This window comes from Lissotriton vulgaris, chromosome 2_1, assembly GCF_964263255.1.
Source record: "Lissotriton vulgaris chromosome 2_1, aLisVul1.2, whole genome shotgun sequence".
NCBI classification, from domain to species: domain Eukaryota; kingdom Metazoa; phylum Chordata; class Amphibia; order Caudata; family Salamandridae; genus Lissotriton; species Lissotriton vulgaris.
This window is the reverse complement of record NC_141687.1, coordinates 869,165,693-869,191,923: the sequence shown is the minus strand read 5'-3', so window position 1 is coordinate 869,191,923 and position 26,231 is coordinate 869,165,693. Positions and strand designations below refer to the sequence as shown.

The 26,231-nt window shown below is 46.9% G+C and overlaps 1 protein-coding gene across 2 annotated transcripts in view; it reads left to right on the top strand.

Moving 5' to 3' along the window:
• Positions 1-804: 804 nt before the first annotated feature.
• The window catches only part of LOC147731328 (6-pyruvoyl tetrahydrobiopterin synthase-like), a 67,901-nt gene continuing 42,474 nt past the window's right edge, over positions 805-26,231 (top strand). The window contains exon 1 of one of the 2 annotated variants that reach the window (XM_086956377.1): positions 805-949. In XM_086956377.1, coding sequence (XP_086812503.1) covers positions 837-949 — 113 coding nt within the window. In that variant the 5' untranslated portion in view covers positions 805-836. Of the gene's footprint in view, positions 950-16,547; positions 16,709-26,231 lie in introns of those variants that run through there. The other variant, XM_086956378.1, reaches the window with a different exon arrangement.

The window sequence follows — 26,231 nt, the reverse complement described above, 5'->3', positions numbered from 1 at the left end:
TGAGGTGGTGAGGGGGCTCTATGCAGGCAGCAGAAGGCAGGGCGTCTTCTTTCTGGGGAGTACTGTGCCGAGAGAAGAAGGCAGAGGTCCTCTCTGGGGCCATGCTATGCAGGGAATAAATAGAAGGCCAGAGGGGGTTCTCTAGGGTCTCGGTGAAGTGGTTGGATAAAAAGGAGGTGCTTTAAATGGCCAGATACTGCCCGGCACTGCGTACCTGCACTTCCTGCATTTGAAAGGGAGAGTACCTGCTCCCCTCAACGGTCAGCACTGCTCCAATATATTTAATGGGAGAGGACCGGCACTTCTCAGGAGCAAGCAGGTACTCTAATTAGTGAGCGCCTGCAGTTCTATATTTCCATTTAACGCACTGAAGGTCTGCGCAAGGGTATTTTCCCATGGAGGTCTGTCACCTTGCTCCTTTGTCCTCGACTTAGTACAGGGGATGGAGGACGCACAGGGATCCGTGTTTTTGAGATGGAGGGCCGAGCCTTTCCATGACTGTCTAATACAAATATAGCGTGCGTCACGGCCTGGTGTCGGCAGCAGGCAGGATGCAGACCGTCATGCCCGCATGTGACATGCAGCTGCCGTCACGCCCGGTTCTAGGCAGAGCGCTTGGCCTTGGTATATCCAAAGGCATGAAATGTTCCCGCTCGAGGCCTGCACATGATGTCGGGCATGTGGGGAAGTTGCAAGAGGTTGGGGCGGAGGGAGTGTGGGACAGACCAGCCGTTGTGGCCACGGCAACTACGGGTGAGTGAATATTTAAGGAGCCCATGATACCACACGTCCTCAGACGACGCGAGCAACTCCCTACGGACAACAGACAGACAGACATGCCGGACATCGCCAGCGAGATCCCAGCGGACGAGAGCAGCACGCAGCCCAGGGCGAGAGTCACGGATGCCTCGGCCAGCATGGGCTTCGCGGCCTCACACAGGCTGCACTGGTGAGTAGCACAGCACACCTGAGGAGCCCGGGCCGGGGGGGTGGAGCTCAGCACGCCTGAGGAGCCCGGGGGGTGGAGCTCAGCACACCTGAGGTGCGCGGGGGGGGGGGGGGGGGGGAATGATGGCGCACAGCACGCCTGAGGAGTCCGGGGTCGAAGAGGTAGCGACACGGGTTAGGCTGCCACCCTCCCCAGAGAGAAATAGCATCCATGTTTGTTCACGTGTTGATTCTGCAAAGGCCCGGACCTGAATTGTTGAGTAAAACTATATATGAAGTGGTCCGTATTAATTTTTTAACATAAAGTGCTCCCAAGTCCATCCTACCCCAGTCTGGAATGCTGTTGCAGCCTCCCTGAACGCGCTCTTCCCCAGTCTCTTTATCAACAAGCATTTGCAATACAATAGGTCTCGCATTTATGAGTTTGAGCTATTGGCATTGTAAATAAAAAAGCCTTTTATTTATGTGCCGTTTTTAGAAGAGATATATTAAAGCATTGTCATTTACAATGCCAATAGCTTAAACTCTCGCAACTGCGCGACCTATTGCATTGCAAGTGCATGCTGTAAATTTTTTAAAAATCAATCAGAGTACTTGTAAATCGCGCTACTTACCCGTGAGGGTCCCAAGGCGCTGAGGGGAAGGGGGGGGGGGGGGGGGGGGGTTCTGCTACTGCTTGAAGAGCCAGGTCTTGAGGAGTCTTCTGAAGGCTTGGGGGGTCCGTATGTGGGTAGGGAGGGTGTTCCAGGTCTTGGCAGCGAGGTAGAAGAAGGATATGCCGCCGCAGGTCGTTTGTTGGGTTTGTTAAAAGGTGTTAGGAGTGAGTGTGTTCTGCATGCAACAGCAGGCAGGACAAAGCTGTTCGACAAAATAGTGCTGGGAGGCTGTAATTGAAGCCTACCCAGTAACAAGACACGTAACAGGGGGTGTCGCCATGGGAGAACACAAAATGAGACAAGGCGGTACTGAGGAGGGACTACTAAGCCTTTTCACCAATGAACAGCCACAGTTTACAGTGGACAATGACACAGGCCAATGAAAAATGTGGACGGGGAGTGGGCAGAGCTTCAATTCCCTACAGCGAGCAGCGCATGCGCGGCCCAGGCTCGACCTCAAACCTCTAAAACTCACTCTGCTTCTGCCTCCCATAGCTTCCAGAAACTGACCCAGCCTTCTTCACTTATACTCCTTTACCCCTGCCTCAATTTCTCACAGCCTTCATTCTGCAGCTTTGATTACTCTCCTTGGCTTAAACTACCACCCCCATCCCTGCTCTTGCTGAATCTTTCGGTCTGTGCAGCTTCTGCTGTATAACTGCAATTACAATACAATGCAAATAAAACCCACCTCACTGCTCCTGCTTCCTCTGCACCGAGTGGCCATCTTTCCACTATCACTGCACATAGAAAGACGCATTGCACACATAAAGACATCAACAAATATTTTTTCAGGAAGATTGGGATTAGAAGTGCGGCAGAGCTTTTTGGGGGGTTCATGCGGAGCTCCCCCCTCCCCTCCCTCTGCTAAATCAGGCAATCTTAAAAGATTTGACAGCTGGATATTGCGAATACCACCAGCTGCCACAGGACCTGGTTCAATGGGTGTGTTTCAGCCATGGAGCTAGCATGCTTTACCTCTTCTCCTAAATATGTTGGCAATAAATAGTGTATTCTTAAGTGTGGCATGATCTACATATCAGTGATATATTCCTGGGAAGGACAACCCCTTGCATTTGCCTTGCCATCAGAATCACTGCTACCCCATTTGTGAACTGGTTGGAAACACTGAACCAGAAGACAAAGCTTTTAATTTTAGCCTCCCTTTGGCCAATTTATGTGGCCCGGGGGAATTACTTGTTTACCTTATTCTTCTGCTTCCAAGTAAGCAAGATTGGGAGAATTTAGAATCAATGTAAAACCTGCTGGAAAATGTATGATTAGAAAATGGCCTAGATATTACTTGGGGGAAGGAAGATGTGCCAAGTCTCATGGTAAATTCACCAAAATGTAATTTGATGGTAGACTTAGAGACTTTGCATTACGTTGCAGTGTAGTTCAGTCTTGGGTTTAATACTTTAACAAACTGATCCCTAGCAATGAGAGAAGAAAAAACATCAAGGGCATAGTCCGAGGTCAGGGCCCCAACTTGTTTTTTATTTGCACATTCATGGTTGTTTGCATCTCAGTAGATGAATTATTATTTAGAGTTTTTCATAGCGCTAGCTAAACCCAAACGTATCAGAGCGCTTTACATTTTATGTGATAACGTTTACACGAGGTACATGGGGGGATTCATAAGAGTCACAGTTGAGCAATACAACATTAAGTGGTTGTAAAGTCAATCAAGTATAACAAAAGGATGCATTGAGGAATGGCATAGGGGACAGAGCAGGAGACTGAAAGAGTCATGTGTCCGTCTTGAAGGAATTAGTCAAAGAGGGAAATGCAGAACAGCTTGTGCGCATGTTGAAGTAGTTGTTGACGAGTAGAAATTTATGGTCTTATAGACGTTGCCTGTTAAAAAACTGAAAGAATACAACAGACAGACATCTTTGTTGCTGGCAGCTAATGTTAACCTTAACTAGCTAGTACAAAAATAAAAAATAAAAATCTAGAAAATGGATAACACTTGAAACAACACCCAAAGCGCTCTTTTTGAATAGCATGAAATTTGCCACTACAGTGTATGTGCTCCTAACGCAGTTGCCCACCCCCACCCAGCAGCAGGCACCTCTTTTACAGCTCATGAAGGGCCGAAAGAGTGAGAGCTGCATGTCCCTTGGGGCTGAGAGAGTGAGAGCTGCATGTCCCTTGTAAGGATTAAAAGTGCAAGGAAACTACAATGTGGACCAATGGACGCCCCCAGGGATCTCTGTTCAGGTAGCTGGACAGGAGTCATGATTGCAGAACAGTTGGTCAAGCTATCTGCACCAACCACTGCCAAGGCCAACTTTGTCCCACAGAACTACTTTTACCCACACCCCAAGATCCTTCTTTGCCTGGCTGTACCCTATTCCTGTGGCAGTGGCCTTTCATGTCCACCATGTACCCGCACCTATGATCTCTCCTGTCAAAGTCCACCAGCGACTCTCTTCCTGCAGAGTCAGAGCAGGGGTATGATATTGAGTTGGTGGTGTCATGGTGCTAGTTTTAATAAATGAAGCACCAGTGCATCCAGGTATGTTCCTCCGCCATCCCTATCTAAGGCCAGAGCTGGAGTGCGGTGGGCCTTCTCCTTGTAGCGGAAACACTCACCAGTCCAGCTTCAACCATTCACTCCAGTCTACCATTTTCCATTCAGTTGTCATGGAGACAAGGGCACGGTCCATGGGTCAGGCAATATTTGCCAGAGTTTGAAAACCAAAAACGGGGGCATTTCATAAATATAGAAACAGGACTATAATTTCATATCGACGAATGGTTAAAGAGGGGCTTAAAAAAAAACGCGCACTTAAAGGGTAGGAATTAAATGCCGCTTTTACACAGCGTTTATTCTGTGTTTATTAAGCTGATTTCTGAAAAGGCTGGTAACTAATCCTGCACAGGAACGCATCAAAGCTTGCTTCCATCTGTATTCAATTGACCCTCTGTAAAAATCGGGACATTTGCTTTAATTCAGTGAAAAATCTTCTGAGACAGGAAAAGCGGGACTTTTCCAGCAGATTTAGGACGCCGCGTCACCCTAATAGGTGCACACAGCCGATGTGCTATTTTGCTGGCTTGGGGCAAAGTCTACCACATGTGGCACTCAAGTCTGAAAGGCTGGCAGGACTGGTGTGAGTCTGACGTTTCAGTTTGGTTTCTGTAAGACAGTTAGGGCTGGGGCAGACTCAGTCTATGCCAGGCTGAAAGCCTGGTTCTAGATGAGGGGCTGGAGGGAAAGGGAGCCGCCCTTGTCTGTTTTTTAATGCTTCACATGGGCCTGCAGCCACACCCTCAGTTTAAGGTTCACAATAACAAGAAGCGCTCTGGTTCTCTGTACGATCCAGGGTACAGTTGTGTAATTAACAGGGATGAAAGGCAATGTTATCACTTCCCTCCCCAAAGTGCAAGTGAACTGCAGGCTATCCAGAGACAATCCAGACATAATAAAACGACACTGCATGATCCTACCACAAGATAATAAAGAGACAACAAAATAGTGATGGGACAGAAAGAATCTGAGAAGGGTGATTCCATATCAGGAAAAGTGAAGAAAGACGTGCATACATTGAGAACAAAGGACCTGTTGCTTCCTCATGTCAGGATAACTAAAGAACTTTCTAGATTCTTATACATTTACATGACTTCAGCGACATAGCAATGTTTCCATTGGTCCTAGTGCAAGCAAAGAAAATGGGCCACTTGTATCTCGTTGGAGTGCAGTGGAGGCCACGCTGCTACCGCACCGGCTGCACTTTTGATAGTTTTGCCCCTGGATGATCTTCGTGCAGATATAGATGATTGTAAGCTTCTGACATTGATTTAAAATCCAGCATTTTATCCTTCTATTTATTTGAGGAGTTTTAAATAGCGCTATCATGACCCATCAGGGTATGGGAGCGCTGTACAGAGAACAGTCATACCGAAATTTGAGACTGATGAAATGGTTATCACTCTATGGATTATTTGAAGCCCGTGTCATTTACTGTGCTACAAACAGCAAAATATACTGTAGCAAGTGTTACATTAACGAGGGTTATTATATATTTATTTCATATATATTTATTTCATGAAAACAACATTTTGGATGGATGGATGTTGCAGAAAAAGAAACTATGATGAAATGTGGTTACAGTGCTGTTAAAAAGAAAAAGTACATCATAGCCATACAGCAAAACATTAACTATTCTAGAATAAGACATGGAGTCATTTTGTGATGAGTCAGAATTAGATAAGGATTTTGAACAGCATAATATGTGTTTATTTTTCCACAAACCCCTCTAATGATGTGTTTCGATACCTTAAAAATATATTTGGTGTGTGTTGCAATCGGCATCAATAGTTCCCTTAACTCAGGTTGGATACGTTGTAATAAATGAATGACAGACACTTAGCAGAGATAAGTAGCGCGCTTTACATGATAGTTACCCAGTTTGAATAGGCGTAAGTTCCACGTTTTTTTTTAATGTAGGGCTTGTACATGCAATGTTATTTTCTATTAAAATCAAGCCTTCTTTTAAGGTCAGTTCTCTTAGCATTTGTTCAATTGAATACTGAAAATCTACATATGAGCCACCACATGTCAAGCACATGAGGCTATTTGAAATATGGTGAGCTTTTGTTAAATATTTCTAAAGTTTAGCTGCAAATTGATTGTTAATTCCCTATGGAAAATGTAATTTAGCCTTAACTATTTTGGCACTATTGAACAACTATTTATTTATTATAAAAGTTTTATATAGCACGGGGCATGACCCATGGGGGTATCGAATCACTTTACCGTGATATATCTCTCATGTACAGAGGATGAGTTATAGGCAACTATGTATTAAAGTTATATATGTGAATGTGCAAAATAGCAGAAAACCGTCCCAGTACTGCAGCAGAACGTTTCTGCTGGGTTACATGACCAGCAGATAGCAGCATATCGCTTTTGCACAGGGCTTGGAGGTGGTTGGACACCAGACACGTTTGACCTGTACCAGTGAGCCAGGTTCCTCCCCTTTTCCAGTGATTCAAGCTGCGGGGCAGGACTTCTGACAGCAGCAACCAGGAAATATGCGATTTCTTTGGTGATGGCTTGGCTATTGTGTTTCTTTCCTGTCACCCAGATCCTGCAGCACTGAGTGACAGTGGGGAATACCATTTCCTGCAGCCGGATGCCCCACAGGACATTAAAGTGCAGGGATTAGGATCAGAGGGATGCAAAACTAAACTGGAAACGTTTATAATTTACCCACCCGCCAGTTTTATAATGCCAATGTGGGCTCTTGTGACATGATAATGATCCATGAAGCAGTGGGGTTTGTAAATGTGAACACACACTTAGCGTTTTATCTTATCTATTTTCATATTACATTTTTAAAACAGAATTGAAATCCCTTCTATATCATACCACTGAAGGCTGTAATTTGCTACATTACTTTCTAGCAATTTCATTGGTAGAAATCTGTAATCCACATGATTAATTTATTTTCCACAAATGACAGAAAATAACTTATAGGCATAAAAAAACATGTAATTATGATCCAAATATATTTTCCACAAATGACAGAAAATAACTTATAGGCATAAAAAAAACATGTTGTAATTATGATCCAAATATTACATTTCACCATTTATGGTTAAGTACTGTAGCACAGCACCTCAGAATTCACAACTCAAAACACTTCAAATGTCCCGTAGCACAGATAACCTAGTCTGAAGTAACTGTTCCCTGCTCCCAGCAGCCCTTGGTATAACCTGAAGCTGCTCAATGGGCAAAGAGCTCAGGGAATGGTCTGTACCCATGTGGCGAGCAACCAAAGTGGGCCTGGGCACAGCTCATGGTTATTGGTCATCTACATTAGTTATATATGATATGCAACTTTTGCTTTAAACATGTAAAAACAGTGCAGATGTCAGTGTCTGTAGCAATTCAGCTTAAAACACAGGTCTTCAAACTGGGAGGCATGCCCCCTGGGGTCCATCGCTGCATTCCTAGGGGGGGGGGGGGGGCGTATGCCTAAGTAACTACCTGTTAATGAAGATGCCCTGGAAGCACGACTTTATTTATTTGTCATGCTTTCTGGCCATCCTCATTTACATGGAGCAGGGGAAATGCATAAAAAAAGAATAGGAACTGTGATCTTGAGCCCTGATGTGGCAAGGTCAGAATCATGGCAAAAAACAACATATTTTATCAGTATTTTGTTGTTTTCTTATCTTCACTGCAACTGCAAATGAAATAATGCGCACAGCTTAAATGAAAAATAAATGCAAATGAAATTGATTATTGGAAAATCCACTGTTTTATATGATGAAACTTCAATTTTAATGTGATAACTGCAGTTGTCTGTTTGTGAGACCAGAGGGTCACATAATTTTTAGACGTCCATTAAAAAGACATCTTCCGAAACTCAGCATCCTTACAGTAACTCAAAAAAATAATAAATGGTTGGCATTGTGATGCTTCAAGTGACTCCATAAATGAAAGCACTTTAGATCCCTCCGTCGTTCACTCCAGATTCCCCTTAACAATTCAGGGATGGTTGTTTTTAACAAAAAGTATGGGCACTGTTTTTTTAAAATTTGAAACTCATGGGCAACCTGGTCCCCATACAGTCGGTCAACTTCAACCTCTGTTTACGTGCTGCTGTCCTTTCAGGTGAGTCAAGGGAGTAATAGGGAGGAGGACAAAAGGGCCATAAGTAGAGCCCTGAGCGTATGGACCACTGGGGCTTCAAAGCAATGTCCCAGGAGAAAGCAGAAAAGAGCAAAATCCATGGATAGCATGAAAGAGATATATATGGGTTTAATTTGTTCGTTTACAAATGAAGAAAAACAGCTTACCCATTTACTCAGAGAGATTCCTTGAAGATGGAGTTGCAATTTTTAAGGGGCCATCACTACCATAAGTGCAGCAAGTGTATTGACACTGGGGCATTCGTGGGGGCGGGGGAAGGGGCACTGCACACTGCAACCCAATTATCAATGTGTTACTAGGAGAAAGAGGTGGGGGTGGGCCCATTCTCCGTATTAGCGTTGCGGCCTAGATCACCCTTGCTGTGCAGGAACAGTTCCCTAGCAACAAGGGAGTGAGGTATGGGTATTTTACCTCTTTTTTTTTACACAAAGGAGCAGACAGTCTGCTTTGGACCTCCTGCCTAGGAGCGATGCCCAGTAGAGTGGGCAGAGAAGTAGGTATCATTGGTGTTGCCGGTGTATTTGCAGTGGGGCCCATAGGTGTGAGGGTCCAACTTAACCTTCATTAGGGCTGTTGTACTATCATTCCTTGCTCATATAAGGGCTCAGTGCACCCTTGCTGTGCCAGTGTTGCTTTGGGCATCAGACCAATTGCCCAAGAGAGTGTAAAACTGAAGCAGAGGAGACACTTTAAGTCAAGCCTCAGAGCCGGTAAGGCGTTGGTTTTCGGATGAGTTTGTTATAAGTGATTTTGAGCTTGCAAAGAGTGCGATTTCGGTATTGTGTACGTTTATGAGAATGGTAGCGGACGTGATAAAAAAAACGCTATAATCCCAGTAAAGCATAGATTAAGCATTTTGTGTTAAAGTTAAAACCCTGGCAATTGTGACGTCATATACTCTTAAAATAGGATTGTATATTATCCTTGTATTATAGCAGACTTTTGTTATTCATGAGTAATTTTCTACGGAAACCACTGCTGCATTGAATAAGGTTGTCCGCCTATTCATCGCAACGAGGGCACTCCCTATTATATAGTCAACAAATTTGAGTTAAAATATTAAGCAATTTTGCAGGCGTTAAGCAATATCTTAGCCTATGAAGTCACTTTGAGACCTCTATAAGTGACACATTGTTAGAAATTGGATTTTTGGCAGGCTAGGGCATGTGCCAAAACCAGGCAGAAACCACCACTCTAGTCATGGTAAGGGAGTTACACTCCTAAAATAACCCCTGCTCACCTCCTTGGTAGCTTAGCACGAGCAGTCAGGCTTATCTTATAGGCAGTTTGTAAAGCATTTGCACATAACCGACAGTAATACAGTGTAAGCACTAAAAAAGGACACCACAACAGTTTTGAAAAATAGCCAATATTTTTATATGCAAGACCAAAACGATAAAAATCCACAATACAGTACTTAAAAATCTACAGTTGTCAAAATACGCGTTAAAAACAGTTCCTTGATGTTGATAGCCCGTCCGGGACTATCACAGCATCGTGAGCGAACAAATCCAAACGGTTGAGGCTGATCGCGGCGTCGAAGACCAGCTACGGTGTCGAGAAGACCCGCAAACAGTACCTGTTAGAGATGCAGGGCGCCGAGGCCTTGAAGTCTCTCGCGTTGCAGGTCGAGCTCCTTTCTGTTGGGATCAGTAGCGCTGGCGTCGGCAGGTGTTGGTTGCTGCAGTACAAAGTGCAACGGTCCGGCATGTAGTGCGTCAGATGGCGTTGTCGGTGAGACCAGGGTGGCGGTGCGAGATGAAGGCGGTGCTCGTCACGGTACTGGTAGGTCATGGTGCAAGCAGCGGCGTAGTCGTTGCTGAAGTGCTGTCTTCGGCTGATAAATGGGAGTCGATGGTGCAGGCGTCGGTAGGCCAAGGCTGAGGTGCAGTATGAGGGCGGTGCGTCGTGTAACTTTACAAGCGGTGCCCTCGAACCACGGTGCAAGCAGCGGCATCAATTTTAGCTTGGAGCTTTGTTGTTGGGGATACCAAGGTGTCGTGAAGTGAGGCGGTGCGGAGTGCGGTTGGTCGTGGTGTGAGCAGCGGCTCGGTGTCGGTATCAGCAGGCATCGTCTGTGAGACCAGGGTCATGGTGCGGCATTGCAGCGGTGCCCTCTGCGATGGCAGGGCGTCGTCGGGAAGTGAGGCGGTGCCCACAGGTCGCAGTGCGGGCAGTGGCTGGTGGCGGCATCAGCAAGCGTCGTCGGAAAGACCAAGGTCACGGTGCAGCGTTGCGGCGTTGCTGTCAGGACACGGAGTCGGCAGCGACGTCATCGAGTTGCTTTTCCTCTGTTGCAGCACAAAACACACAGTCCCAAGTGTTGCGGGCAGAAGAGCTTGAAGTCTTTGTTGTTCCTGAGACTTCTTAAACAGGGGGAAAGCTCTACCTCAAGCCCTTGGAGAAACTCACAAAGCAGATTGCAGAAAGTTCCGTCCAGTCCTTTCACTGCCCAAGACAGAAGCAGCCATTGCAGGCCAACACAGCAAAATGGTAGGTTCTCCTCACAGCTTCTCCGGCTCTTCTTCTTGGCAGTCTTCTTGATCCAAAAGAGTTCTAAAGTTCAGGGGTCTGGGCTCCAGTATTTTATCCAAAAATCCTTTGATCCCCTAGGCAGAGGGTGCCTGTGCCCAGCCAGAACTAGTTCTGCCTTCTCTGGTGTGATTTCCCGGCAGAGGGTGGAGACGGCTTTGCCATGGCAGACCAGGCCCTTTGAAGTCCAAGGAAATCTCCTCCCTCTTCCCATCACAGCCCAGGTCTATTCAGCCCTTTCCTGACCTACCTAGACTATTGGGAGCCACCCTTGCTTCCTAGCCATTTGTCGTCCAAAAACCCAGAAAGGCAATCCACATTCCAGCAGAGGCACACAGGATGACTGAGCAAGAAAATATCTACTTCCTAAAAGTGGTATTTTCAAACACAGAATGTAAAAATTACCTTTACCTTTACTAAAAGATGCATCGTTAGATTCTCAGTTCAGGCATACTAAATTTTATTTTCCCATCTAGTTCCCAGGGCCAGTTATGTTTATAAGATGTTATAAACAAACTTCCTATTCTGTCCAATGGGGAACAGATAGCCTTGCAATAGTGAAAAACGAAATTGGCTGTAAATCACTATCAGTACAGGCTACACACACCCGGGCATGCCCTACCTTTCACATTCACTGCACCCTGCCCACAGAGGTACCTTGGGCCTACCTTAGGGGTGCCTGACATGTAAGAAAAGGGAAGGTTAGGGACTGGCACTAGTGTGCACTGGCCAAGTCGACACGGCAGTGACCAACTGCGCGCAGACTCTGCAATGGCAGGTCTGAGTTACCTATTAAGACCACTCACGTGGGTGGCACAATAAGTGCTGCAGGCCCACCAGTAGCATTTGATTTACAGGTCCTGGTACACTCAGGGCACTTTACTAGGGACTAACAAGTATATCAGATTAAGTATGGGTCAAAAATGTGTTCCGCTCGCGGAATTTCACAATTTCGCGATCCGCGAATCTCGCGAAATTGCGGAAAAATCTGCGAATACGTGAGCGGGACGAATTGTTTCTAGGAAGCACTTACAGGGTTACAGCAGGTGCCCAAGTTGAAGCTAATTTCTTTGTAACCATTTACAAAATGGTTACAAAGAAATTAACTTGTACTTGGGCACCTGCTGTAACCCTGTAAGTGCTTCCTGAGTGGCGCCTCCTTGCCTACTTGCAACTATTCTCTGACCCTGCTCTGACCCTCGAAGCAGGGTCAGAGAATAGTTACAAGTATGGCACTAGGCTCCTGTCCCAAAAATGTAACCTCAACAGGAAGCACTTACAGATAAGTAACAGGTGCCCGAGTTGAAGCTGAAATTCAGTAGCGTTTTAATCAGCCAAAACATTAGTGACCCTTTACACAAGAGGCATGTGCACACGCATAGAAGCCCCGCACCACACACTAGCAGTATCAAACGTTTTTCCCATCCTTTCCCAACTATGATGGACAACTCACTCAAGGGACCTCGGCGCCTTTTGGCGTGGTGGCAAAGTTACAGGCACACATGGTCAGTGGAGACAAATCTTCTGGTCCTTTACGCAGCTGCAGTGTAGGAAAAGCACTATACATTTATCCAACAAGGTAGCGCTTACTGATTAGCCAGTAGAAAGTACTCTAGTTAAGTATGGTGCAAATCGCAAAAAAATCTGCAATTTCGCAGAAAAATCTGCAAATTCGCAGATTTTTTTGCGATTTCGCATGAATTCGCAGACCGCAAATCCGCAAAATTCGCCCATACTTATCAGATATCCAATCATGGAAACACCAATCCATAACAAAATTTACACAGAGTATATGCACTTTAGCACTAATTAGCAGGGGTAAAGTGCCCAGAGTCCTAAAACCAACACAAACAGGTCAGGAAAAGATAGGAGGAAGAAGCACAAAGTTTAGGGATAACCCTGCAAAAAGGGCCATTTCCAACACACACAAACTTGACTTAACCTATGACCCAGGTGTTAGTTGCTTTCCAGTTGTGAAATAAAGGAGTGAGACTGATTGAACAGAATACCACTTCAACTAACGAACACTATAAGAACCTAATTAGCTATTTTAGTAAGTGTCAGATTCATTGTTCAATTTCCATCATAAAGGATCATTGAGTAGAGCTGATCTATCTGGCTGCAAATTATTTGTTTTTTCAGGTTTCTAATTGCGTCTTTATCAGTGTGTGTCCATTTGATGACAATCAAAGAAATGAAGTGTTAATAACTCAGAAATTATGATTTTAAATAATATTGGGTATTGTATGTATATTTTGATATAAAGGTTTTCTTCATTTGTGCACTCTGGGTAACAAGTTTTGATTCTCGTGTACTATTATTTGGTTTTGCGCTTCAATCAACATATTTCACTTTGCTGCTTTAGACCCACTGCGCTGATTACTCACTAATTCTCATGATATCGTACTTTTGGTTACTTTTTCCTTCTTTCTTTTCTTGGTGTCACTTTGTTTTGGAAGACTTTGTATCCTCATCTGGCATAAACAACCAAAGCTACCTGTACTCTGACTTTTGATTGTAGATGATTACAGCTTGAAGGTTTTCTTCAGACTGGTTCTATGGGTTTATCTCTGGCACATCTTTGTTAATGATGATACAACCTCCATTACTGGTATTTGGAGAGTATAATTTAGCTTGAGGTACTCACTTGTGATTCTAATGTTATGCTTTTATAATTTTTTTAATATTCTTTTCTTTTTTAATCTAGTTATATTCACTGTCTGTTCTGACACTAGAAAATAATTCTTGTAAAGTTAATGAAGTGGCCCCGAAGAAGTGACCTTGATGTTGTGAAACATGTGTTGGCCAGCTTGCTGTCTGTAATGTATAAGATCTAAATGAAACATTATTTTGTGCACGACTACCTGATCTCCAGACCTCAAACCTAGTCTGTCCTTCCTTTATAAATTCACTATGGCTGCTTCGGGTTCAAATTGTAATTGAAATCGCTCCTATTTGATGGTTGTCTCATAGGATTTTTGCTTTTACTGGCAAAACGCACCTTAGTTGTACGTTTAAAAGGAAATATGGAACAAGGGGATCTCACCACAATTTGTTTCTCAGCTACATTTTCTCTTTGAGGTCAAGACGGCGTCACCCCATTTCCCCGCTCGCTGCAGCGGCGCTACACGTGAAAAATAAAATGCCATTGAAATGATTGTATTGCTATTTTATTTTTTCATGTTTAGTGTGCAGCAGCCTCCAGCCGGGATAAATGGGGGCATGTACCCTTTGCTGCTGATTGTCAGCATAGAGGACTGGAGGAGCAAGATGGACCCTTCAAAGCACGCATGACAGGTTGGCCGGCTCTCTTGAGCTGGCCAAAGTGACATGGGCACTTTGCATCTCTCCACTCAGCTGTCTTAGACAGCTGGATGGAGACCAAGCACAGGCCAAAAGGACCTGAAGGAGTGTCCACCCAGGGAGCTAGGATTGGTTTGTGGAATTTCTTGGAGGCTGGAGCAAGCGTAGTCAACAGAGGCGGGATCGAGGAGGATGTTGGACATGCAGCAGGCAAGTTAAGTGAAATTATTTTTTATTATTTGACACTTGCCTTGCCTGTATGCGCGCACCCACCACTTTGTTGCCTGCCACACTGGTGCATATACGTGCTAGCTGCCCCTGGTCTGCCCACTGCCTGACTACTCGCACAGCAGGGGTTACTGCACATAAGGGCTCATCGTCCCTTTACGCCATCTCTCATTCATTCCCACTCGCACCAAGGTACAGTTGGGTTCATGGCCAACTGAAGGCAGGTGCTGTGGTCGATTGAATCGTCTCAGGGTATCGAGGTGAGGGGCTTTTGAGACTTGCAGGCACAAAGCTGCTTAATTTGTGACAGTGGTTGCCGTGGTTTCCGGTGCTTGCCACCAACACCTAAATCTCAACACCAGCACTTCTGACGTGATTTGCAGTGGTGTCACTAGCCCTATGGCCACCTGTGGCAGACCCTGTGTTTTGACCTTTTGACCTAAATTTTTACACTTACTCAGGCACATGCATCATTATTGCATTCTGCGATTTCTTAATTGCGAAAAATAAGGTATAGCAATTAAGGAATTGCAAACTGCAATGCATCAAGAAATCGCTATAAAAATAGCGATTTCTTAAAATTCCTTAATTGCGATTCTCTAATTGAGAATTGCAATTAAGGAATACTTCCCCATCCATTCCTATGGGCCTAGAGGCCCATAGGAATGAATGGAAAGACATTGTTAATTTGCAATTCACCATTAGAAATTTGCAAATTAAGAATGCAATTTCAAGGGTGCAGGGTGTCCAAAGGACACCCTGTTGCACCCCTGAAATCTGCTTAGAAATACATTTTGCACACTCACATGCCCCAAGGGCATGTGTGTGTAAAATGGAACTTTGAAAAATGCACTTTAGTGCATTTTTCAAAGTTTTCGCAAATTACCATAAAGGTCAACTTCATGGGAATTTGCGAATTCGCAAATTTTCAGCGTTTGATGCATTGCATTTAAGGAATCTCAATTTGAGATTCCTTAAATACAATCGCAATTTAAGAAATCACAATTTTGTGATTTCTTAAATTGCGAAAATTACAAAATGTTAATGCATCCCAAAAATGGAAATTGCATTCGCAAACGGCCGAATTTTTCGATTTGCACCGTTTGCGAATGCAATTTCCTTTGATGCATGTGGCCGACTGTCCAAATACACTTTAAAATATATTGCTTACTAGAATGGATGACACAGTGGCGTAACAATAGCCCCCGTGGTGCAGGTGGCCCGAACTCCAGGGGGACCCCTCCAGCACAGTGCAATGGTGGTGGCCGATAGCTCCTTACTGGGTCTGGAGCGTGGGTGAGGGACCCCCTAGGTGCTTTGCTCAAGTTTCTTTACACCACTGGGATGACATGCGATTCCTACCCCTTGTAATCCTCAATATTTGATGTAACATTTCCTACAAACCGTTTTACACACGCATGATTCGTTGTCTCTGTATAATCTGTTTGTGTGATGTAAAAGTGCAACTGCACCCTGACTTGTATTAGTAGCGCTGTAAAAATAAATTACATGCATGTGAGAGAAGAACTATGTAGATATGAGGGGCACTGGTGGAGCCTAGAAGTGAGGGAACTCGTGGAGAAGGTGGCCATGGGGGGAGATAGCAAAAAAGATTGTCGCACGGGACGCCACCAGCGCTAAAGCTAATTAATCAAGGATGGAGGAGGGTAGTGGCCTTCAAGTATGGTGGCCATGAGCCGAACAAACAGATGTTCCTCTCAGACATCGATGAGAAAACAGGTTATAAAATGCACTCTGCAATGTCATGTAGTGCGTAAGGCAGCCCGCCTGGTGATACCAGGACACAAGACCACATGATCCTTGTATTGAGACCTGCGAATCGGAAACAGGAGCAAGGTGCACGGGCCGAGGATGCAGAAAAGATCTAAATGACCATAAAGTGTTGTTAGACTTCTTAAAGGAAGTAAAAAAGGACACACATAGACGCGTTAAAAAGATGTGGATTGGGACGCGTGCAAGAATACCGCACACTCAGTGTGTTAACTACCACTAACACCTGGGCGGAGAGGTGGTTTGTTCTATGGCGGAGGCATACTGTCAGGCTACAGAAGACACGGGCCGAGGATCAAGCTGGCGTTGAAAGTTGGGCGAAAGAGCTCTGATGCGCCTGCTTGGTTGGCTTGCTCGCCATTTAATCTCGCCCAGCCTCTTCCCGGCCGCCCATAGGCTCCCACCGGGACTCCTCCCCCACCATGACTTCAAGCTTCTTTCACAACACCGGACCCAATATTGGATGCTGCTTCCTCGCGCCTCTGGCAGCCATGCCGGGGGATCCCCAGGGCTCGGCTCGCCCCCGGATCATCCGCATCTGTCGCTCTGCTTCCTTTAGCGCCGCGCACAGACTGCACAGGTGAGGCGCGTGCACCCCTGGGCTTCGCTGGTTGAGAGGTGACTGGCACATTGCATCTCCCTGGCGCCTGACAGCGGGAGGCGAATAACGGGTGATGGCCGAGAGCGTTCATTGGTAAACGTGCGCAGCCCTGCTTTAAAGAGGGAACAGACTATTGAATATCCGTTTTTCCTGAATACCTGGCCAGCTTCCTGCTTTGCCAGCAAAGTATCGTATCTAGTCAGCTGTTGAGCGTGAAAGGGCAAAGCTTGGGGAGAGGATGTGGTCTAACGCTGGGCTTTAAGTGGGATTAAAAAACGGGGGAGGGTGTCTCTCGAAGGGGCGTGGCCAATGTAATTAGGGGCGTGGCTTTAAAGCACGCTAAAAGTCTGTGTTTAGCATAGTGTGCTGTCCGATTTGTATTTTGCTGTTTCTGTCATTGCATCAGATATGTGATTCAACAAGTAACATCATACTTACAACAAGTCCGGACTATTGGCTTTGTCAATGGTTATTAGTTGCATAAGATAAATAAGCTGCAACTATGGCTTGTAACATATAATATTGAAAAAGCTCCCAATTAAAGCCCTGGTGACCCTACCACAATGTTTGCTGCTCTTGCGTTTCAGAAAGAGAAGGGAAATCCAGAAAGAAAATTACTCTTTAACCCCTTCGGAACCACTCCGTCACTAGCCACGGGTGGCGTGTGCTCATGACAGAGTGGTTCCTTCATGCCGTGGCCGCTCTGCCCACGCAGCACTGATTCCCCGCCTGTGCGGGCGAATTAGTGAGTGGGCGGAGTCATGACGGAACCACTCCGTCATAAGCCCACACCCCCCCTTCCCACGGAATTACCGCCGCGGCCAAGGGGTTAAAGTATTTCCCTTCCCCCCACAACACTCACCTGGCATGACGTCATGTCAAGTGAGCAGTGTGGGGAGCGCACATTGATGTGCCTGCTGTCTCGAAACAGGTCTCTACCGGGCTGTTTTGCGCCCTGGCACTTTTTTCCGGACTACAGTGACTACAGTCTGGAAAAAAAACGGACCGCCTGTGCCAGGGCTCAAAATAGAGCCCGATAGAGACCCGTTTCGAGGCCCCCTTTAAAAAACTGCCAGTGCTCAGACCCCTTGAGACCCGGCCCACTTAAAGCCCTGGTCTCATGACAAGACTGCCGCCCTTGGGCAGCCCTTGCCGCCCTAGTTTAGGGCGCCGCACGGCCACCAGCTGCTGCGTGTGATTCCCGCCTGCCTGCCTCGTTCCCCCGGCCGCCGCTGTGTGACCACGCCCCCTACCACCGAGCGGCGTGGTCTCGCTGTGCTCGCCTGACCTGCTGCCGTTTTTGCTGTGTCCCCCTCTGCTTAAAGAGCTTTTTGCTCATTTGTATTGCTTTGCTTTGTGATATTGTAAAGTTGTTTACTGTTTAACTGTTCTTGTCGCCTGAATCTCGCTCCCCCCGGTCTCCTCCCACCCGCTCCCCGCCTCCGCCGCTAACCACGCCCCCTTTCTTTCTGTACCCTCCCCGCTCCCGCCTCCCAGCTGCTCCGCCCTCCCTCGCACTTGGCCATATATGGCGACCGTGCGACGCAGGTGAGTGTGACCTAGTTTAGGACACCCCCCGCGCTGCACTGCCACCAGCTGCTGCGTGTGATTCCCGCCTGCCTGCCTCGTTCCCCCGGCCGCCGCTGTGTGACCACGCCCCCTACCACCGAGCGGCGTGGTCTCGCTGTGCTCGCCTGACCTGCTGCCGTTTTTGCTGTGTCCCCCTCTGCTTAAAGAGCTTTTTGCTCATTTGTATTGCTTTGCTTTGTGATATTGTAAAGTTGTTTACTGTTTAACTGTTCTTGTCGCCTGAATCTCGCTCCCCCCGGTCTCCTCCCACCCGCTCCCCGCCTCTCGCCACCGCCGCTAACCACGCCCCCTTTCTTTCTGTACGCTCCCACCTCCCAGCTGCTCCGCCCTCCCTCGCACATCGCCATATATGGCGACCGTGCGAACGCGCAGCGGTCACGCGCAGCGGTCACGCTCAGCGGTCACGCGCAGCGGTCACGCGCAGCGGGCGCGGCGATTGTGCGGCGAAGGCGCGCCAAAGGTAAGCCCGTCCGCGACCGAACCGCACCCAGCGCCAGGACCCCTGGCCCCCACCGACGGATGATGACCCGATTCTCCTACAACGCCACCGAACTCATCGCACTCAACACCGGCGGGATCCCTGGATGCTACCGAGCCACCCCGAGGCGCACCCACGGACCCTTCAGCTGCCATGCCTGCAAGTTCACCTGCATCCGGACCTGCCCCACACCAGCACCCGCCAAGCTGAACACCAGCAGCAACCACCTCAAGTGCATCCTGCTCAACACCCGCTCCGTCCACAGGCACGCCATCGAACTCTGGAACCTCCTCAACACCACATCTCCTGACGTCGCCTTCCTCACGGAAACCTGGATGAACGACTCCTCAGCGCCCGACATCGCCATCGCCATCCCAGAGGGCTGCAAGATCACCCGGAGGGACCGCACCGCCAACCAGATGGGAGGAGGCATCGCCATCATCCACAGGGACACCATCCACATCACGACCAACACCGACGACACCCTGAAAACCGCCGAACACCTACACTTCCAGATCCGCACCGACCCGAAGACCACCCTCAGAGGCACCCTGATCTACCGACCCCCGGGACCACGCACACAATTCAGCGAGGACATCGCCGACTTCGTCAGCCCGCATGCCCTCCCCTCCGCTGACTACGTCCTCCTGGGGGACCTCAACTTCCACCTGGAGAACAACAACGACCGCAACACCACCACCCTGCTCGACAACCTCGCCAACCTCGGACTCAAGCAGCTGGTATCCACCCCCACCCACCTCGCCGGACACACACTCAACGCCGTCTTCTCATCCAGCAAAGACATCGCCTTCAGCCACGCCACTGGACTCCACTGGACAGACCACAGCTGCATCCACTTCACCTTCAGAAGAACGACGATCCACCACCACCAGCAACCGGTTGCTCGAAGAAGCTGGAACAAGATCACAGCTGACCAGCTTGCCGCCTCCCTGAGCCAGCACCCCCCCCGCCAGATCAGCGAACCCCAGCCAGGCCGCCGACAACCTCACGAAGTGGATCAACAACTGCGCGGACGAACTCGCCCCACTGAGGACCCCGCCTAGCAGACCCGGCAGCAAGAAGGCCCCATGGTTCACCGACGAACTCAAGAGCTCCAAGAAGAACTGCCGAGCCCTCGAGAAAGCCTGGAGAAGGGAACCAACACCGGACAACATGACCGCCCTCAAGCATGCCACCCGGAAGCACCACCAACTGATCCGCGCCACTAAGAAAACTGCTTTCAAGGACCGGCTGGACAACAACGCACACAACTGCAAGGAACTCTTCAACATCGTCACAGAGCTCTCCAACCCCAACGCCGGAAACAACGACATCACCCCATCGCAAGACCTCTGCAACTCCCTCGCCTCCTACTTCCACAACAAGATCGCGGATATACACAACAGCTTCAGCACTCAACCAACGCACGCCACAACCGAACCACCGCCCCCCACCACCACCCTCCACGTGTCGTAAATATTTAATTTACCGTCTTAATTTCTATGCAGGTAAGTACTTAATCAATAATAACTCAATCGGAAAAGAAAGAAACAGAGTCCGTGGTGTTAGAGTTCTTAGGGGTTTTATTCCTTAAAAAGGAATCGTTCCGGAACTGGATATCAGGTTCCTGCAACCACAAAGGGTTCAGGAAGGGATAGAGCAATATTTTATTGACAATACATAGCTTATATACTTAATTTACACCATAGAAACCAATATAGGAGGCGTAACAGCTGAGAGAAGACAAGATAACAGCATCCACGTGTTACTAGTACGTAATCAGAAGGCGTGGACTAGGCGTGAACTAGAGGTGTGCGCTAGAAACGTCACAGGTAGGTGTCATATGGGGGTGGCACTAAACAGAAATGTTGCAATGTCAGCAGAAATCGGAGGCTTGGATGCGCGCGCAGCTGCATGACGTGTGATTGACGTGAAACTGGAGGGTGCAGGGGGCTTGACATTTACACTGACGGAAAGAGACAGAAGTCTGGCATGTCAGATCAGCTTGTACTTCTATCATATCTGATATCTGATGTTTGGGAACCATATTATCTGAACGGAAAAGGTCTCTGGGGCAGAAGCTATTCTATACTGACTGTGAGTGCGTGTATAAGCGCCTAAGTGTGTGCATGAGAAGCGTGGGGGCATGGGCCTTCCATGGGAGCATGGTAACAGAGGCTATGAATTACTTGCACGGAGACAGGCCGGCCCTTCGGCTCTGCAGCTGGGGGATGTTTACTTAAACTAGTAGGCAGGAATGTATTTTCGAGGAGCGGAACAGATAATTTGAAGGTTGTAGTCAGTCTTGGCAGGCAGCAGGCTGAGCTAAGCGCGGTGGGCCGCGCTGGAAGTAAGTCAGAGTTCACGGGTACAGAGACAGCCTGGGCTGGGGCTTTCAGAGTCAGAAGCCAGAAAAAGGCTCGATGGCAGAAATTCAGGGCCTACTTTGCCAGAGCTGAAAAACGTGTAAAGTACACTACAAAAAGACGTTGGCATAGCATACTTAGGAACGGACTATTCAACCCATTCAGGGTGGGTCTGAAAGAGGACATGTTAACGTTGGACGCAAATGTATTTGCGTCTTCATAGCTGGCACAGGAGGGAAATTACATGCACTTTAAGCTGGTACATGGAGACGGTGGGGTACACGCTAGGGAACACAACTTGACCATAAAATGTATATTTCCTCATTCCCTCCTTGTTCCCTACGGACCCTTCATGTTATATCGATCCTCATGAATCGATCAGTTTGTTCTTGTAACATCATTTGCTCTTCTTTCTTTCTTTCACGTCTTGAGAGAAAACTGGAATGTTCAATGCATGATGTGGCACACAGTCCACAAATCGCTGGCCCACACTGTAAGCACAGGCAGCAACTGAATACTAGGACTAGGCCAATGCCTAGCAAGGATAGGATCTTCCATCCCCAAGCGGTTAACGTTGTCCAGAACCAACCGGACCAAGTCCAGGTGCCTGAATTCTGATGTATCAGATTAGCAATTTTATGAAGACGTGTAATAGCTTTGTATACAGATGGCGCGTTTTCTGGAATGAAAACACAGCAACTTGACCCGATGACCTTACAAGCTCCACCTCTATCTGCCAAGATGACGTCAATAACAAGACGATTCTGAAGGACAACAACCCGCATGGCGGACTGCTCTTCGGTTAGGTTACCTAGGGCGGAGGCAGTTTCATTCACTACTGCTTCAAGTGTTCTAGTTAATCTGCGTATTAGTTTACTATTTTGGACGGGGCCTAAAAAGAAAAAGAATCCTTTATTAAAATCGGTGTATTGTTCCCATGCCGTTTCTGTGTAGTCGACAAGCGGGAGATCTCTTCTGAGTCTATTCTTTACTAGATTTGTATTTCTGTGATAATCAGGAGGAGCTAGAAAAACAGGTGGCAGAAGGAATGCAATATAACAGGTACCATCCCAATCTGGAGGTAAGCGTATGTATGCGGTATGACCACAAACAAAATAGGAATGACGGATAGCTTTAAAGGACGATTTACCATGATCACTGAATTCGACCACAGTAGTACATTTACTATGACCTAAGTGTACTGAACCTCTCTTCCTGACACATAATTCACCAGTGACTGGTAATACTGACATAGCGGGCAGAACTGGTGCAGCTTCGGATTCAACAGTAAGAATCATAAGGTTAATTGTGTAATTACTTAATCCATATACTTCATTTTCTAGATCAGTTCCTATTCTAGTGGGGAGTCCCTCCTTATCAGGGTAACAGACGTCGAGCAGGACTAAGTTCAAGTTTCCCCAAACCCAGCTCCCTTCGAAAACAGCAATATCAGGATCTAAGGAATTAATTATTTTAAACCATGCACCACAGGAGCCGTTGTGAGTGAACGGGTACGGAAAGAGGGGCAGAGCTCCCTTGTAATTCTGGTAGGGAGGGAGTCGGCCACATATCCAGCAATTCGTAGCATTATTAGTCTGATGGGAATGATGTAGCATACTAATGAATGTGTTGTTGCGCAGCGCAAGTCTGGAAGAAAGTTCATGTGGAGGTAACTCGCTAAAAGAATGTTCAGCAGAAACATTGTAAGCAGATTGTTCACGCTTGAAAATAGGGTAATAGATAGGAAGTAGTATACTTGCAACAATAATCAGAAGACTTAGAAAAAACATGATTAACAATGTCACTATACAGTGACTACGCAGTGATTTGCAATATGTACGTTTCTTGAATTGTCTCTCTCTCTCTCTATCTCGATCTAGGGGATACATGTCAGAAACTATTTAACCGATTCACCTAGGGGAGGACTTAAACAATTAAACTGTCTGACTTGCTAGATCGGAGCTTTGATCTATACTCCTCTTGGGGAGTTTTCTCTCGTTCGGAAACTTTAAAGTCACTAGGCTCGATACAGTCTTTGGAAGGGGTGGACGAGTCTGGGTCTGGTTTCAGTTCATTGCATAGTTTAATATGGCTCGTGTGGATCCACCCCTTTCTGCCCTCCACTTTCACTGCTGTCCTCGTAGTAAGAAGGACGGTCTTCGGCGCTTTCCAGCGGGGCTCCAGCGGACTTTTCCTGTCAAAGTTCCTAATTAAAACCAGGTCGCCAGGACGGACATCATGCGGCTTTACATCAGTGTTGTCAGGGAAGGCTGCGGCAACCTGTGAACGACATGATTGGAGTGCAGACATCAAGGAGGCAAGGTAATCTGTCAACATATTGCAATCAACATCAGTAATTTTCTTAGGAATGGGCGTCCCCCACATATTCGGTGGTCTACCAAAGACCACTTCGTACGGGGATAGTCCTGATCTCGAGTGGGCAACCATTCTCATATAGAACAGTGCAACTGGCAGGGCGACTATCCAGTCGACCCCTTTCTCTTGACATATTTTACCAAGGCGGGTCTTTAATGTCTGGTTATGCCTCTCTACAAGGCCTGCGGCCTCGGGATGTCGGACACAATGGAATTTCCACTGATATCCTAGCAACAAGGAAACTTGTTTCATTAATTCGGATGAGAATGGCTGTCCGTTATCTGAGTACACGACACGAGGCATGCCGTACCGTGGGAAGAATTCACGAACCAGCTGCCTGGCAGTGGTCGGAGCAGTGTAATCTGGGACTGGATATGCTTCGGTCCAACGGGAAAGTGCACAAACAATTACGAGGACATATTTGAATCCTCGACAACGGTTCATCTGGATATAATCCATCTGGAGGACTTCAAAAGGGTGATCGGGAGGATGGAATCCACCTTGCTCTACAGGGACACTTTTACCTGGATTGAACTGACAACAGATCATGCAAGTACGCACTTTCTGTTTTGCTGCTGCTCGTAAGTGTTTATTGCTCCAAAGATTTTGTAAACTGTCTAACATCGCTTTCTCTCCTAGATGTGCTGGACTATGTGCTGTATTGATCATGACTTGAACCATAGAGTCAGGGAGAAACCATGTAGATTTTCCCTTCGTCATCCAACCTTGATCTGTCTGGATCCCTCCTAGTTCAGTCCATTTCTTTATTTGGTCAGGGGTAGCATGTGTCTGAATATCGATTACATCTAGTGTGGGATCCCTGACTGTCATACAATTTGTCGGTCCTATTGTCTTTGTCATGTCAGTTGTCTGAGTGTGCGTCAATGCTGTATGTTTTGCTGTCTGGTCTGCCAGGTCGTTACCCTGGGAAACAGAATCTGTAACTTTAGTATGTGCTTTACACTTCATGACGGATATGCCTGAAGGCAGATGTATTGCTTCTAACAGTGCTTGAATGAGGGGACCGTGTTGGATCTTGGCACCATGAGAGGTCAAAAAACCTCGTTCTTGCCATAACATTCCGAAGTCGTGTACAACTCCGAACGCATAACGGGAATCAGTGTATATGTTGACATTTCTGTTCTTGGCTAGTATACAGGCTCGGGTCAGAGCAATAAGCTCTGCCGCTTGAGCGGACAGTGTGTCAATACGATGTGTTTCTTTTACTTCGGTTTCAGTGGTCACTGCATACGCGGCCACTAATTCTCCTGTACTTGTTCTCATACATGAACCATCCACATAAAGTGTCAGGTCTGGATTTGTCAGTGGAACATCTGTTAAGTCTCGTCGGGGCTTTGTTACTGCATTAATGATCTCTATACAATCATGCGGGGCTGGATCTGTCATAATTGAAGGTAACAGTGTTGCAGGGTTCAGAATGCTGCAGCGTCTGATTTCTATGTGTGGCTGGAATAGCGTTAATTCGTAACCTGTCAGTCGTGCTATAGTCAAGTGCTGAGTCTGGGTTCTGTTTAAAAGAGCCTCTACAGCATGTGGAACTTGTACTGTTAACTGATGGCCTAAAACAATTGAATCGCTCTGTCTGATTGCTAATGCTGTTGCTGCTACTGACTTTAAGCACGCAGGGAGTGCCTGGGCTACTGAATCCAATATACTTGAAAAATAAGCGCAAGGCTTATGTGAACCTGCTTGGTCTTGAGTGAGGACAGACAATGCTGTGCCATCACGTTCTGTAACAAAAAGTGTAAACGGTTTACTGTAACATGGTGTCGCTAAAACTGGTGCTCGACATAATGCTTTCTTTAATTCCTCAAAGGCCTGTGTGTGTTCCTGGGTCCAAGGGAGGACAGTCGAAGTCGCTGCCTCCTGTGTCGTTAACTGGATGAGTGGTTTAGCTAGAAATGCATATTGAGGAATCCATTGTCTGCAGTACGAGGTGAGGCCTATGAAGGCCCGCACTTCCTTTTGTGTCTGGGGTTGTGGCATATTTACAATTAACTGAATGCGATCGGGAGTGAGCTGTCTCCCCACTTTGGACAGCAAGGGACCCAAGTACACAACTTGCTGAACACAGAATTGTAGCTTCGAAGGAGACACCTTGTGTCCCTTGTCGGCCAGGAAATGTAAAACTGTCAGTGATGCTTGTTCACATTCGGGCTCACTTCGTGCGGTGATCAGCAGATCATCGACGTATTGTAGTAAAGCGGTGTTAACTGGCATTTGAATACAATCTAGTTGTCTTTTCAGTGCTTGACTATAGATGCTGGGGCTTTCTGTGAATCCTTGAGGTGCGCGGGAAAATTTGAAACTTCGTCCATTTAAACTGAATCCGAAGAGGTATTGGCTCTCTGGATCAATGGGTACACTAAAGAAAGCGTTCTTGAGGTCAATTACAGTGAAGAACGTTGCTTCAGAATCAATAGCAGTCAATAGGGAAGAGATATCGGGGACCACAGGGTACTGTGGTACAATGCATTTATTCAGTTCTCGCAGATCAATCACCAGCCGATATACTGGCGGTGCATTGGGATCAGTACGTTTAAGAATTGGAATGATGGGTGAATTACAGATATTGGAGTCGGTCTCTACGACCACTCCTTGGGCAATGAGCTCTTCAATGATTTCCAGTAAAGCCACTACAGCATCGGGTGGTAACTTGTATTGTCTGATT